General features: G+C 47.2%; 1 protein-coding gene across 6 annotated transcripts in view; it reads right to left on the minus strand.

Moving 5' to 3' along the window:
* Prr5l (proline rich 5 like) overlaps positions 1-13428 on the minus strand; it is an 83866-nt gene that overhangs the window by 27833 nt on the left and 42605 nt on the right. For 5 of the 6 annotated variants that reach the window (XM_023710775.1, XM_004627040.2, XM_023710773.1 and 2 more), the window contains 2 exons: positions 8513-8570; positions 3324-3415 (listed from right to left, as the gene is read on the minus strand). The exons of the other annotated variant lie outside the window; for it this stretch is intronic. In XM_023710775.1, the coding sequence (XP_023566543.1) occupies positions 3324-3415; positions 8513-8570 (150 nt within the window). The remainder of the gene's footprint in view (positions 1-3323; positions 3416-8512; positions 8571-13428) is intronic. 6 annotated transcript variants of the gene reach the window in all.

Genomic DNA, 13428 nt, shown 5'->3' on the forward strand with positions numbered 1-13428 from the left:
GGATCACAAGTCCACTTCTTGTACAGCAATTAACCACTAAGAAGAATATATGCAGTGTATTATTTGTTGAAACTGTACTTCTGATTGGATTTGAAACTGTCTCATTGCTATCTGTTTATCAATAAAACTTTGAAAAAAAAATAAACATTTCTCTAGTAAGGAAAAAAAAAAAAAGACTGCACTGATTTCTACGCCCTGTAATGGAATACAAGACAGGCTCTGGAGGGCCTCCGATGGACAGGATGACATTCTCCATAGGGTGACTATGGTGGACATGCCAAAGAAACCATTCCAAACCCATCAGCTTAGCGTGAAAAATAAATCCAGATAACTGGTCACCACCAGCTAAAGTTCCAACACCTTTTGACTTTTTGAGAACACAAACGGACTATGCAAAGAACAAGTACAATAATATTGATATCGATACTATTGATAATTTTAGGCCCAATACTAAGCTAAGTGTTTTTCATGTAGTATTACTTGATTTTCATATGCTAGGAAAAACAAAAACAGGGTCTTCTCAGGAGGACCACCCTCCACCCATTCCGTAGGTATTATTTTATGGAAGGAAACAGGTTCTGAGAGGTGAGGTTATCTTCCCAAGATTGTCAAGAGGGTAAGTGGCAGACTGAAGACTTGAACCCAGGCCAGCTAAGGGCAGGTCACTCCTTGCACTGCTCTGTTCTTCCCCGGTGCTGCCTCGTATCTTCATTTGTCCCCAGGTCACCTCTCACACGAAATATCTGCTCTCATCTGGGCACAGGCCAGGCATTAGTGGTTATAGCCCGTACCTGGAAGAGAGGAAAGGACTTTGCCCTGGGCCTTCCAAGCTCAAGGTTACATTTCACACACTCAGGAGGAAGGCCCAGATGTATCAGTGACCAGAGGGCACACTGCATCCATCCCTGGTTCCTCCTGTGTTGAAAAGCAAGGGGATGGGATCTGTTTCAACAGTGCTGGACCACCGTTTACATTGGAAGTGGCTTTGATTTCCTGTGTCACTAATCTCACCAAAAATATGAGGCTTTCTTTTCATAAGCATGCTGGTCCTCAGAGCCACAAAGGCCATCCCTGTATGCAAAATCCAGCCTCCACTGTTAGCAGAAAACACATTTATGGGAAAGTGGAGACTGTCAGGCTTGACCAACCTGCCACACAAACAAGTCAAGCATTGCTTTATTAGAGGGCCACTTGGGATAATTAACCAGTGTACTGACTTGTCATGAAGCCCATGCCAGCTTTTCAGTTTACAGTGAATTCATAGTAATACAAAACTGGGTTTTCAATTTTTGTTTTATGCTAGGGGGTGCGTAAAAACCCCCTAGCCTCTCATAACCTCTATCTGAGAGAGTGAGGGCGAGGGTGAGAGAAACAGAGAGAGAGAGAGAGAGAGAGAGAGAGAGAGAGAGAGAGAGAGAGAGAGAACGAACACATGTCCACATGCTCCATAGTGCCATCCAGTGACTCTGACTAGGCCCAAGGAAAGAGTGAAAGTTGAGAGAATTCTGTCTCACAAATTCGTGAATCTATGAGTCTGGTCAGCTGAGAACACAAAGGTAAGAGGAAGCCATTTGACACAGAGCTTTCCCACCTCTTCTAAATTTGGGCTACACAGAAACTGAGTTCATACCCCCCTTGGCCAGTTTCAGCTAACTGAATGAACAAGTAAATGCTCCCAGGAGTTGACAGGGAAAGAACATGATCAGCCAAAGAGCAGTTATCGCAAACTAGAGGACAGGAGAAACTCAAGTCAGTGGTTGGTGGTTGGGAAGGGTGAACTGGGCCAGATCAGTTATTGTCTGATCTAGTAAAATATCAAGAGAATCAGGACGATGCCCTCCGTAGGCCCTTCAGAGGCCAACCCTTGCACTTCCTGGCTGTACTAGGGCCCTTTCTACCTAGATCCCACAATCCTTTCTAGAAACATCCTCAACACTTTGAAATTCCCTGCCCAAATAGCCCTAAGAAACCAGTTCTGCCCACCCCTCCTAGACGCTTGCCAGATAAAACAGGATGCTCTGTTAAATCTGAATCATATTTTCAGGATAAAAAGCTCCCAAGCATTTCAATATTGTGATTTATGTGAAATTCATATAAAACCTGCCATCCTGTGTTCTTATTTGCTAAGTTAGTTGACTCTGATCCCACCGCTACATCTGTCTTCTTACGAAAAGACCTCCAGCTGGTCAATAGGTGCCTCTTGCATAAAAGAGGACAGTTTGTGAGCACAGGCCTGCACTGTCTGCAGAAATGCAGGCTGTAACTAAAAATGTGATGAAAGAAAGAAGCGGGCTGTGGGCCAGGGGCTTCTATCTGTTTTGTCTTACTGGAAATGGCAGGGCTGGACTTAAAACAGGAAATGAAATCTGTAAGCACAGCCTCCCAGGTTTAAAATATTGGATATATATTTTATGCAATTTCAAATTCCTTTAAAACACCATTCAAACCCAACAGTCCCCTGGGCCTTCCCTGGGACAAGAGGAAATTCCAACCATTGCTAACAGCTCTGTTCCTCTCCTGCTGCAGCAAAACCCCATTACATCTGAAGTCTCAGCCCCAGGAGGAGGAGCAGAACATGACAGAGATGTGTACTGTGGAGAGGAATCCCCCAGGGCGTCCTCCCTACAGGGTGGCCCTTCTGACCTGGCAGCCAACAGCTGTGGCATGGGGGCAGGGGAAGGAAATCAATATAAGCAGCACAGTGAGTCAAGGCCACAGTACAGGAACTACATACAGTTCCCTCCTCTTTTACTCTGGTTCCCCATTTTGCAGGAGCTATACACGGAGAAGTTAAATGACTAAAACCATCTTGAGTCAAGTCTATGGATTCCCACTTGGTGCTTCACATTATGATGCTCTTGGTCTTTGGGACTCCTAATGGAGGACAGAGAAGGGAGTGTTATCCCTGCCCCACAATTTGAGGACAATAGCAAACTTGCTTAAAAGTTGTGCTTTAAGGAAAAAAAAATGAGAGGGAAAGAAAGAGGTGAGGGGAACAACAAAGGGAAGCAAAAGGAAAAGTCTCATTCCTCATCTTCTCTATTTCAGGGAGAAAAAAAAAAAAAAAAACTCCAAGAACACACTCAAAACCAAGAGGATAACAAGAGCCTACAAATTGCTAGTTAAGCAGGCTTTCTCCTTTGCTTGAAGTTAAAAACTAAATATAGAATCACAAAGGCCCCAAGAGACCTCCGTGGTCCTTTGCTGACTCAAAGGCCCACTCCAGGCTCTCCCCCATCCACCAGGAGGCCCAGACCTGTGAAGGCCAAGAGAGGAGGCAGATGGCTCAGGCCAGTAGGAAGTCGTTCCCCAGCAAGACTGACCTGAACTGGATAAAATATTGCCTGCAGGGTGGGGAGAGTCTCAGTGAAGAAGTGGTCCCAGACTTCAGCCAGAACCTCAATGCGGTTTTCACCTACGAGGGCGAGAAGATGGGAGGGGAGAAAGAAAGAAAAGAGCTTGTCATTACTCGTAGGAGAGGCTGGAAGATAGCTCCACCTCCAATCTGATGTCTCAAAGGCTCTAAAACTTGTGGCCAGGAGCTTTGTCCCTATATTACAGGGTCTTTATCCACAGCTATGGCCACCAGAGCTTGTCAGGACAGAAATATATATAGTCTCACTAGGAATCATACAGCAGATGGTATCACAGTGGTGGGAGTGTCTGAGGAACACCGGAAGTGGCACATGGCAAGACCGGAAGTGGAAGCAGCAGAGGGATTCAGGAGTCAAGCTTGTATTATAATCCCTTCTCTAAGAATGAGCTGCACAGCACCAGCATTCAGCCCTCCCAAAGGTGATGGACTGTATGGTCTAGCCATCTTAAATCAGGCCCTACCTCTTAAGGTGTCCCTTTCAGTACACCTCAGCTGGGAAGATCATGTGCAGTCCCAGTTCTATTTTTGTAGTCACTGATACACTGACTTTATTCTACAGAAAGAAGATGTGGAACCAGTCATGTCTATTCACTACTGTATAGTAACTAGGAGGGCAGCATTCTCTGAAGAGGTGACCTGCAAACGCTGGGCCCGCCTCCTGGTTCCATGCCTACTCATCCCTAGGACCAGGAAGCCTGGGCCAGGACCAGTTCCACCCTCAGGTTAGAGTTCGCATGTCATCCGATGCCACTGAAAGGGCTGTAGGAGGGACTGACCCCTGGGTGGCAGCTGCTTCATGACTTAGATGTCAGAGCTGTCAAGCCTTTGCTCACCCCAGGCAGAGAAGTGGGTCACCCAAGATGAGCCACAGAGGCAGAGGCATTGGCCAAACACTTCATGTTCCACTGAGTGAATCTTGAGAGATTCATTTTACATATTCCATCTATTAACTAAATGAACAATAATGGCAGTGGCTAGGGAGAGAACAGAACAAGAGCATGACCACTAGTTCTCAGGTCAGGGGAACCTGCGCACCCTTCTGTTCCCCTTGGCAGAGCATTAACCACACTTGATGGAACTGCTTGCCTACTGTCCCCTCCAGGAACATGGCTGTGACACATGAGCCTGTGTGTGCCACTCACCCCTCTATTTCTGGTACTCTGCTCTGGCAAGACAAATCAGTGCCAATGCCAAGGACTGCATGTGGATTTTGCAGGTGTTAAGGCCTATGACAGGAAGAAGTACTATTTAATCCAAATACAAGGATATAGAAAGCAGGTTTTAAGAGTTAGCAGGAACATTTGCCTTTCCCTTTGGGTAAAGCAATGCCCACAGCACGGCCTACATAGCAAGGAGAATCTGTCTCCTTCTGCACCTTCAGCTTTGGAGCTCTAGGCAGATTTTATCTCCGCCTTTCAATCCACAGTTCCCCATACCACAGGGCCTTTGCACAAGCTCATCTCTCTTCCCAGACTGCTCCCCCACCCCTCTCTGTGTGACCTACATCTGTCTCCCTTCTTCATTATACCTCTTGCTTTACTTCTACATGAAAATCTTCCCCCATTCATCAGGTTCCTTACTATGGATTGTGTTCCTAATGTTCATCCTGTTCTAGTTACATATGGTAGTAAATGAATTAAAATCTGTCTCCATTACCAGTTTAGGCACTCCACTAGGGCCTGTAATCTATGATGGTTTTGTGTACTGTATCTCCAGCAGGCATCCGAGCACTAGGTATCTCTTAAGTAACTGATAAATGACTGCTTAACTCAGGGTCAACTTGCTTTCAAATCAGCAATGCACATTCACTGCAGGGAGGAGAAAGGGGAGTCAAAGGGACCACCTAAAATGTTAAACCATGCCAGTTCCTAACTCAAGGAGAAGCCCAGCACTTAGATAATGTACCCCAAAGGAGAAGAGGCTACATTAGCTGCTTTGTGGGTGGCCCCATATTAAACATTAAGCCTTTCACAGTAAAGACAAGCAGACACATCCCAGCCTGAGGCAGGGCGGCAGAGAAGGTGCTGGCCAGGGCAGTGCCTGCTGCAGAACCAGTATGGAGGTCGGGAACGCAAGGGAGCTCTCCAACCTCACGGCTGGAGGTCCCTCCCAAGAACCTGGATCGGTCTGCTGGATGCAAACTTCAGACAGTCACAGAGAGATGGAAAGTATTTAGAAAAGAACACCAGATGGATACAGACCACCCCAGGAAAGAGAGAATTAAAGGACACAGGTGACTTCATTTCCTGAAGAGCCAATGAGTCCAGGATTCAGCACCCTGAAAGCACGAAGGTGGTCCATATGGAAGGTGCTAGTGGTCTGTCTTATCAAACCTGCCCTCCAACACTCCATGCGAGTTTAGACCCTAGAGGTATACGCATATGTAGAAGAAACTGAAAGTCCAGGTCACCAAGGCTCTATAAAGACTACTGAAAATAACATAACGCCTCCTGCTCACAAGATGTGACAAATGGATGTGAACTTCGCTGCCTGCCCTTCACATAGCCATGAGGCAGGGACGCCTGTCCATAACAAATACGCTCAGACAGAAGCAAATGCGGCAACAAAGTGATGTCTCTTTGGTAACTGGATCATGCTGGTCATTTTCAAGCTTCACTTTCTACCAAGAAAACCCTTTCATCTGAACACAATCCTTCTTAGCGTTCTAACACGTACAATCAAGAAGCAGAGATTATCCTGGTGAGGACGAGGAAGTCCCCTAAAGGGTCCCCACACTCCCATTCACTGTGCAGAAAGCCTCTCTCTTCTGGGACCAGAAGAGAAACCAGGGAAGCAGCTTGGCTCTGGGCAGGGCGCAGTCTTGGGTGATCTGTGCTCAGCGCGTCTAGCTCCGTGTCTTAAGGTTCACTCAAAGCTGAGCACTTCTACTCTAGTTTGCTCAGTAGCTTTTTCCTAGAGCTGGTTTTCCACATTTCCAGGGGCTTGGTTGACATATATGTAGCCAGGGATAATGGTTTTGTCCTTCCTGCCCCTCTGACAGGACCATCATCTTCCACCCCTGTGATTCAGCCTGATTCTGAGAGGCAAAAGAACCGCTAAGTCCTGGCCAAAGCCAGGCATTTTAAAATAGGGCCCTTCCATTGACATAAATGGACACAGACAAATGTTACACACCCACATTCTGGAATATTATTCAATCTTAAAAATTAGAAGGAAATCTCATCATATGTTACAACATGGGGGAACTTGGTGGACATAACGTTGAGTAAAATAAGATAATCACAAAAGAACAAATTTATGATTCCACATTTATGATACCTGGAAAACTAAAAATTATAGAAACAAAATGCTAATAGTGTAAAGGGCTGTGCAGGTGGGCAGTTGACAGGGAAGTGTTTAGTGGGTATGAAGTTTTAGTCTCACAAAGTAAACAAGTCCTGGGGATCTATCCTATAGCAATGCAGGGCCAGTGAGATAGCTCAGGAGACTAAGCACCTGCTTATATAAGCTCAGGGACCGATGTTTGATCCCTGGCCCCACAGGCCACACCAGACCTGTACCCAGGTGCAGTGAGCCAGCCATCAAGTCTGGGGGTGATGGCACATGCCTGTAATCCCAGCACTGGGGAGGCTGAAAACAGGAGGGTCATTGTGAGTCTGAGCTGTGTAGTGAGACCTCTACAAATAAATTTAAAGGGGGCCTGCCCATTAGCTCAGTTGTTTAAGTGACTGCTTAAACAAAACAATCAGGATGCTGTGGTTCCATTCCCAGATCCTCAAGCCTTACCAGACCTGCCCTGAAGGCATCCTGAGCCAGGCCAAAAAAAAAAACAAAAAAACAAAAAACTTCTGAACTTTGGAGCTGGGGAGATGGCTCAGTAGAATAAGTGCTTCCCTGGCAAGCACAAGAGCCTGAGTTCAATCCCTGATTCTGCAAAAAAAAGAAAAAGAAAAAGAAAAAATACATTTAAACAATTGCATATTCCATAGCAATACAAAATACATCAGTCCTTCAGAACTGAGAAAAGGCTGAGAGGATACAATTTATATCATATTTTTAACCTCAATTTTAAGCATAATTTCCAAGTCCCTGGTTTAGTGGGTTTTATAGAGCTGGGAGAAACATCACAGGATATCTGCATTTAAGGAGGAAAAATGATACAGGTTCAGGAAGTTTCAGAAAAAGCAGAGACTAATTTCAGCCTCTATCCATCCAAAGGCTTTGGTAACGGAGCACCCTCTGTATGCTGGCCACCGGCACTCTCTGGTAGCTTTTCTTTTTCCTTCTGATTTTGTCCTTCTAGGAGCCGCTCTTTTGAACACTAGTCTCTTTCCCAGAAATGAGAAGAGAAAAAGGAATGATAGTATAATTATTAAGTATGCTTCCTGAAGTAAGTCTGACCTCCAGAGAAAGGGCATTAGATTAAGCAAAGGAAAAGGAGGCCAAGCGTACTTCCCTCTTGTGTGCCAGGGAAACAACGTCAGGCCAGCTCCCTACAAGCCCTCACCTTATCACCTTAAACATGACAAAGACTGAGAGCCACAGAAACTGGCCATTTCCAAAAGTCACCCAAGAAGTAGGTGTGGAGCTAATGCTGGGCCCCACACTGCTGAGAGCTGAGCATGGGCCTTGGTGGCCAGAGGGTCAGGTGACTGCTGCCCTTCGTACCATCTCTCAAATCATCAATTCCTTTCTATCCTGCCAACTGGCTTCTAAAACCCTTAGCATAGACCAGGAAGTATTGCCTTACCTATCAAATCATGCCCCCCTGAGTGGGAGTCTGCTTATCCTAATGCCTCCCACGTGGAAAGGACTCCTGCCCACTACAATCCCAGTCATATCACAACACAAAGGCTGATAAGAAAGAGCCCAAGGCAGATCAATGGGAACTGCAGGGCAGGATCCAGAATAGAATGTGTCCCTTCAGAGAAGACCAACAGGATGAGAAAATCTTTTAACAAGGTCTCCAGAGCAGCTAACCAGACCCCACTCAGTGTTTCAAATCTCAGCTTTGATTGGCCCTTCTGGAAGCAGCTGACTCAGACCCAAGTGCTGCTGCCTCTGAGGGAGCGAGGGACAGGGTGTCTCATGGGGTGGGCGCCCGCCCCTTGCACAGAAGCATCTCCGCTGTGCAAACACCCAGGGCCGACTCCCAGAGGCCCATGTCATACTTGCCTTCACTCAACTTGATCTTCTCCTCCACAAAGAACAGTCCTTTGGCAAGCAGCTGGTTCTGCCAAGAGAGAACAAAGAACACAGGCATTGGGGCCTCCAGAGTGTGACAGTCCTGCTCCACTCGTGGTGACAAGGGCAGAGCTCAAGGCCCGTGCGGGCCAGCGGTGCCTCGAGCCTCAGACGCTTTCTCCTGACCCCTTGGAAGGTGAAGGCCTCAGGAGAAGACAGTGAGGCATCCCGTGGCCAAAGAGCAAGTGCAGCAAAGCAGCTGCCGCCCACCCCCCAATCCACAGAGCAGATGGGACGAAGAATGGCTGAAGTCACCCCTGTTGACACCCCATGCCCTTAAGCCCTGGATGCTCACCACTCCAAAAGGAAGCCTGAAGCAATGGGAAATTACGCATCCATCGATTACTTTAAAGATAAATTTAGGGCTTCTCACACTAGCATGAAAGAGACTGTGCAAAATCGTAGCAGCAGTGTGTATGTCCCTCAGTGAGGGTATGCGTGTGTACCTGTATGCAGGCTGTGGAGAGAGTCATGTCAAATCCTCTGAGAATTGCAGCTAATGACAGGCAGCTGTCCTGCACGTCACTGGCTTTGTGTCCTTCCTCTGAGCTCATTTGGCTCTATCAGGTGAATATTATGATGAAGAGACATGCCCACAGGCAGCAGAGCTGGTATTCCTGGTTCCAGAAACTTCCACTCTCCTCTGCTGCCTCCCAGGAAGTCCCCCACCCCCACTCAACTCCTCCTTGTCCTCAGCTACCCCTGCACCCAAGCCGTGAAGCAGGCCCTCAAAGTTCAACAATGGGCTGGCGCCTCTCCACGCACCACAGCTCATTCCCCCAGGCTGTGCCTGTGGGGGAGCTGGGGGTGACGGCCCTAAGTGCTAGCAAACACCAGTACATCCCTTAACAATAGTGTTTAAGGGACCTTAAAGCCTTATTCAGATGACAACAAAAGCATGCACACACAATCAGAAAAGACTTGGCTGCCAGATTCGTGCAAGTACCTGCTTGGTTACTTTTTCTTTCTTCTCCCCACCCCATTCCTTAGTAGATATTTTCATTCTATCTCCTTTGTAATTGATTTAAAAGTACCTACTTTCAGGGTTGGCCAGAAAGCTCAGCAGGCTAAAGTTCCTGCCTAGGTAGGCACAGGGACCAGGGTTTAATCCCCAGCCTGCTGTGCCCGCCCCACCCCTAGAGCACACTGAGACACTGACTGAGACTGGGCACGGTGGTGTGTGCCTATAATCCAAGGGCTTGGGAGGATGAAAACAGGAGAATCACTATGAGTCCAATCTGTGCAGTGAGACCCTGCCGTCCTGTAGTAAAATAAATAAAATAAAATAGGTACTTTTAATTGACAGGTAATCATTGTCCATAGGCATGGAGCACTGCGTGACATTTCAATATGTGTACACAATGTGTAATGATCTGATCCTGGTCATTGGCACATCTGTCATCTCAGATGTTTATCATTTCTCTGTGCTGGGAACATTCAGAATCCTCTTCACTAGCTATTGTGTAATGCACAGCTAATTGCTGTTCCCATTAATCAATGGTGCCACAGAACATCTGAAGCGATTCCTTCTATTCAACTGCACCCCTCTGCCTGGCTGCTTTCTATCCAGATGATTTCCTTGAGTTCTGAGGTCCCCATCCATAAAATGGCATATCATAAAATTCTTCAGCAATGTCATAAAGTTTTTGCAAAAACTAACCATTATCAATACATACACTGAATCGCATGCCCTCAGTAATTAAAAGGTGGCAGTGGTCATGGTAAGCATCACTAGCTCAGCTCAGCCTCCTCACGAAAGGAGTGGAAGGGAAGTCAACAATGCATAAGTCTTTATCAAATGTACTAATGAGACATCTTATAAGGCCAAGCTGGGTGTGGTGGCACACACCTGTATCACAGCACGCTGGGATTCTGGGATTTACATGATGTGCTCCACAGCTTGCTACACACAGGGGTCCCTGCCCTCTGTGGGGAGTAGTAGCAAGCCTATGGGAGGGGGAGATAGTCTTCCTCAGCCCAGCTACATTTTCAGTTAGCCCTGGGCTCTGCACACGCTGAGGCCCACTCTGACTGCTGGTCATTAAACTTAGCAGGCACCTAGGAAATGACTTGGGACCTGGCACAGAGCGCTGTTCCTGTGTCCACCCCACTCACAAGTGAACTTTGCTCTGGCCTCGATAGCACTTTAATGAAGTGCCGGAGGGGCCGGCAGTGAAAGAAACAAACAGCTGTCACTTTCTAAGTCACAGAAAAATGGGCTGCAAATAGAAAGGTGAGGCCCAATTAGGAAAACTCCAAGTGAGGATGTTTGGGGAAAGACATCCAAAACCACTCTGCCTTTAGTGGGAACAAAAGCTCCGGCCTGTCCTGGAGACACAGAGGGTGGGCTGGAGGAGGTGGAGGAGAGCGAGTGGGGGTGGTGTAAGGCCTGTAAACCACCTCCCCATCTTGGTCACAGGGACCCAAAGGAACAGACTGAGAAAGTGAAGGGGAGAGACTCACACAGCCCCACTTTCTCTGCAGGAAGAACTTTCCAGGCAGTGCCAGAACTCTGTAAATACACAGCAGCTTCTAAAGCTTAAGCACAGATGAGGAAGCTGATGCTGAGATGTCAGTGGAATTCAGCATTGGTTTCTCCTCTGTGGGGCACTGGGTCACATATTTCTCATATAATTATCTCATTTTACCTTGGCCATGAATCTAGCCCCTTAATGGAGAGCATGAAGCTCAGAGAAGTAATCAGTACACGTGAGGCCAGATCTGGACTCCAGTTAGTCTGAACCCAGAGCCCACCTTTCCCCACTGAGATGTATTCCTCTGGCTGACTTCACAGTAAGACATCCTAAGGCACAACCAGCTACCATCTTGTCGACTGTTCATCATATGACACCTCAGTAACCACATCAACTTTACGAAGCAGGCGCCATCATTACAGCTAGATTTCTGCTTTGAAACTGAGGCTCAGAGGTTTCCATACGCTAGGTTATTCCTGCTGCCCAGTTGTGCTCCCAGCTCCTCAATTTTCATCTCTCCGAAAGCACTTTGCCGGGTCCTTGCTGTCTGCTTCCCACGGTCAGCATCCAACCTGAGGCACACCTGGCTCCCAGGGGTACCCTGTCCCCAAATGAGACACACTTTCCTACCCAGGGAAGGTCGAGAACGGAGCTGCTCCGCCTGCTGAGCACTTGGGCTGCCAACTGCACCCAGGAGTGTGCTTCCGGTGAGGTCACTGTCTTCAAAAGTTCCTGTTTTGGGCATAAACTCAGTGTGGAAATCCTGGGCATGTCCATTTGCTCCCTCTGTGATTCTGAAAGGCAATCATCATTTCTCCTGATGTCTGCTCTTCCTACGGGCCTGGCAGCTTCCTAGTCAAGCAGAACAAAGCCTCACAAACACAACTCACCCCTGCGCCAGAGAGCTTCCTCCTAAACCAGTCCCAGCATGGCCAGGCAGCTCCGAGGAGGCCAGAGAGAAATCCCCTGGAGACTTCAAAGGTAGGGAGTTTAGCTCTGGGACTGGACTAATCTTTCACTTAGCACCATTTCAATGACAGTGATAAATGTGATTTAGAGAACATAAAACAACAACAAAAAATTATCTAATAAGTAAGCTGGAAAACTAGCCTACATCTGATTTGCTAGATACAAACAAAAACAAATAAAAACTAAAAATAACTGAAAAACTCCTTGGTCCTTTTTTCAAGAAACACCCTAAGGACACTTGAACATCAACAGCGGAATCCAAGAGACTTTTCTCCACTGGTCAGATGACCCAGGTTAATCTTGGATCTACCTTCTACCATGATCTTAGACAAAGAATTTCCTCCTCTGGCCCCCAAGTTGTATTATTCGTAAGACAAAATGACACAAGTGCCCTCAAGAAGAGTACATGAGCTAAGACAGGAAAAACCACAATGTTCCCAGACTCAATCATTAAATCCCACATTTCTGGGCCCCAATTCCCAACACTCCTGACGCAGGTCATCCAGCGTGGGCCCTGAGAAGGTGCCTAACACATTTCCATATGGCACTGAAGCTGCTGGTCCAGGGACCACACTCCGAGATCCACTGACTCAGACCAACGCCTGGCACATAGATCCTGGAAAATGTGAGCAGTTCCTGCTCCTCCTGTTGCAATCCTCTTTACGACTCCTAAGGAGCCTCAGAGGAAGCTTCTCTGTTGCTCTCCATGTTGAACACAAAGGCCCAGCAGTCTTTACTTCTCAGGGCTGCAGAACAGCTGGGTACTCCCTCTTAATTGAAAAGCAGGACCAGGGAGATAGCTCAGTGGTATAAGCACCTGCCTGGCAAGCGCAAGGTCCTGAGTTCAATCCCTGGCACTGCAAAAACAAAAACAAACAAAAACCCACCAAGTTTGGGCCAGCAAGATAGTTCAGCAGACTAAGCGCCTGCTCTAGGAAGCGCAGGGACCAGGGTTTGATCCCTGGTCCCCCGGGGCATGCTGAGCAGGTGATGAGTCTGTGCATAGTGGCACATACCTGTAATCCCAGCACTGGAGAGGCTGAAAGCAGGAAGATCACTAGGAGTCCAAGCTTCGTGTGTCAAATACATAAATGAAAAAAAGAAAAGGGTACTCCCATGATGGGCCTACGCCTTTCCTGGCTCCTCCCACTTAGCACCCTTATGCTGGTTCTTGCCATTCCTTGCCTGATTTACAAAAACCACCCAATTTCTCACACAGTGCTGCTGAGAGTACACACTCACAGCACACTTACACAACACAGGAGGAATTCTATTCCCACAGAACTGAAAAGGATTGTAAACCCCTAATGACTCCTCATCTTCAGAGCTCATCTTGGGGAGATGTATTTTCAGCCTTTTTGCACCTATATGTTCCTTCCTTTCACAGCCAAACGTGTGATAACT

This window comes from Octodon degus, unplaced genomic scaffold, assembly GCF_000260255.1.
Source record: "Octodon degus isolate 3935 unplaced genomic scaffold, OctDeg1.0 scaffold00018, whole genome shotgun sequence".
NCBI lineage: Eukaryota > Metazoa > Chordata > Mammalia > Rodentia > Octodontidae > Octodon > Octodon degus.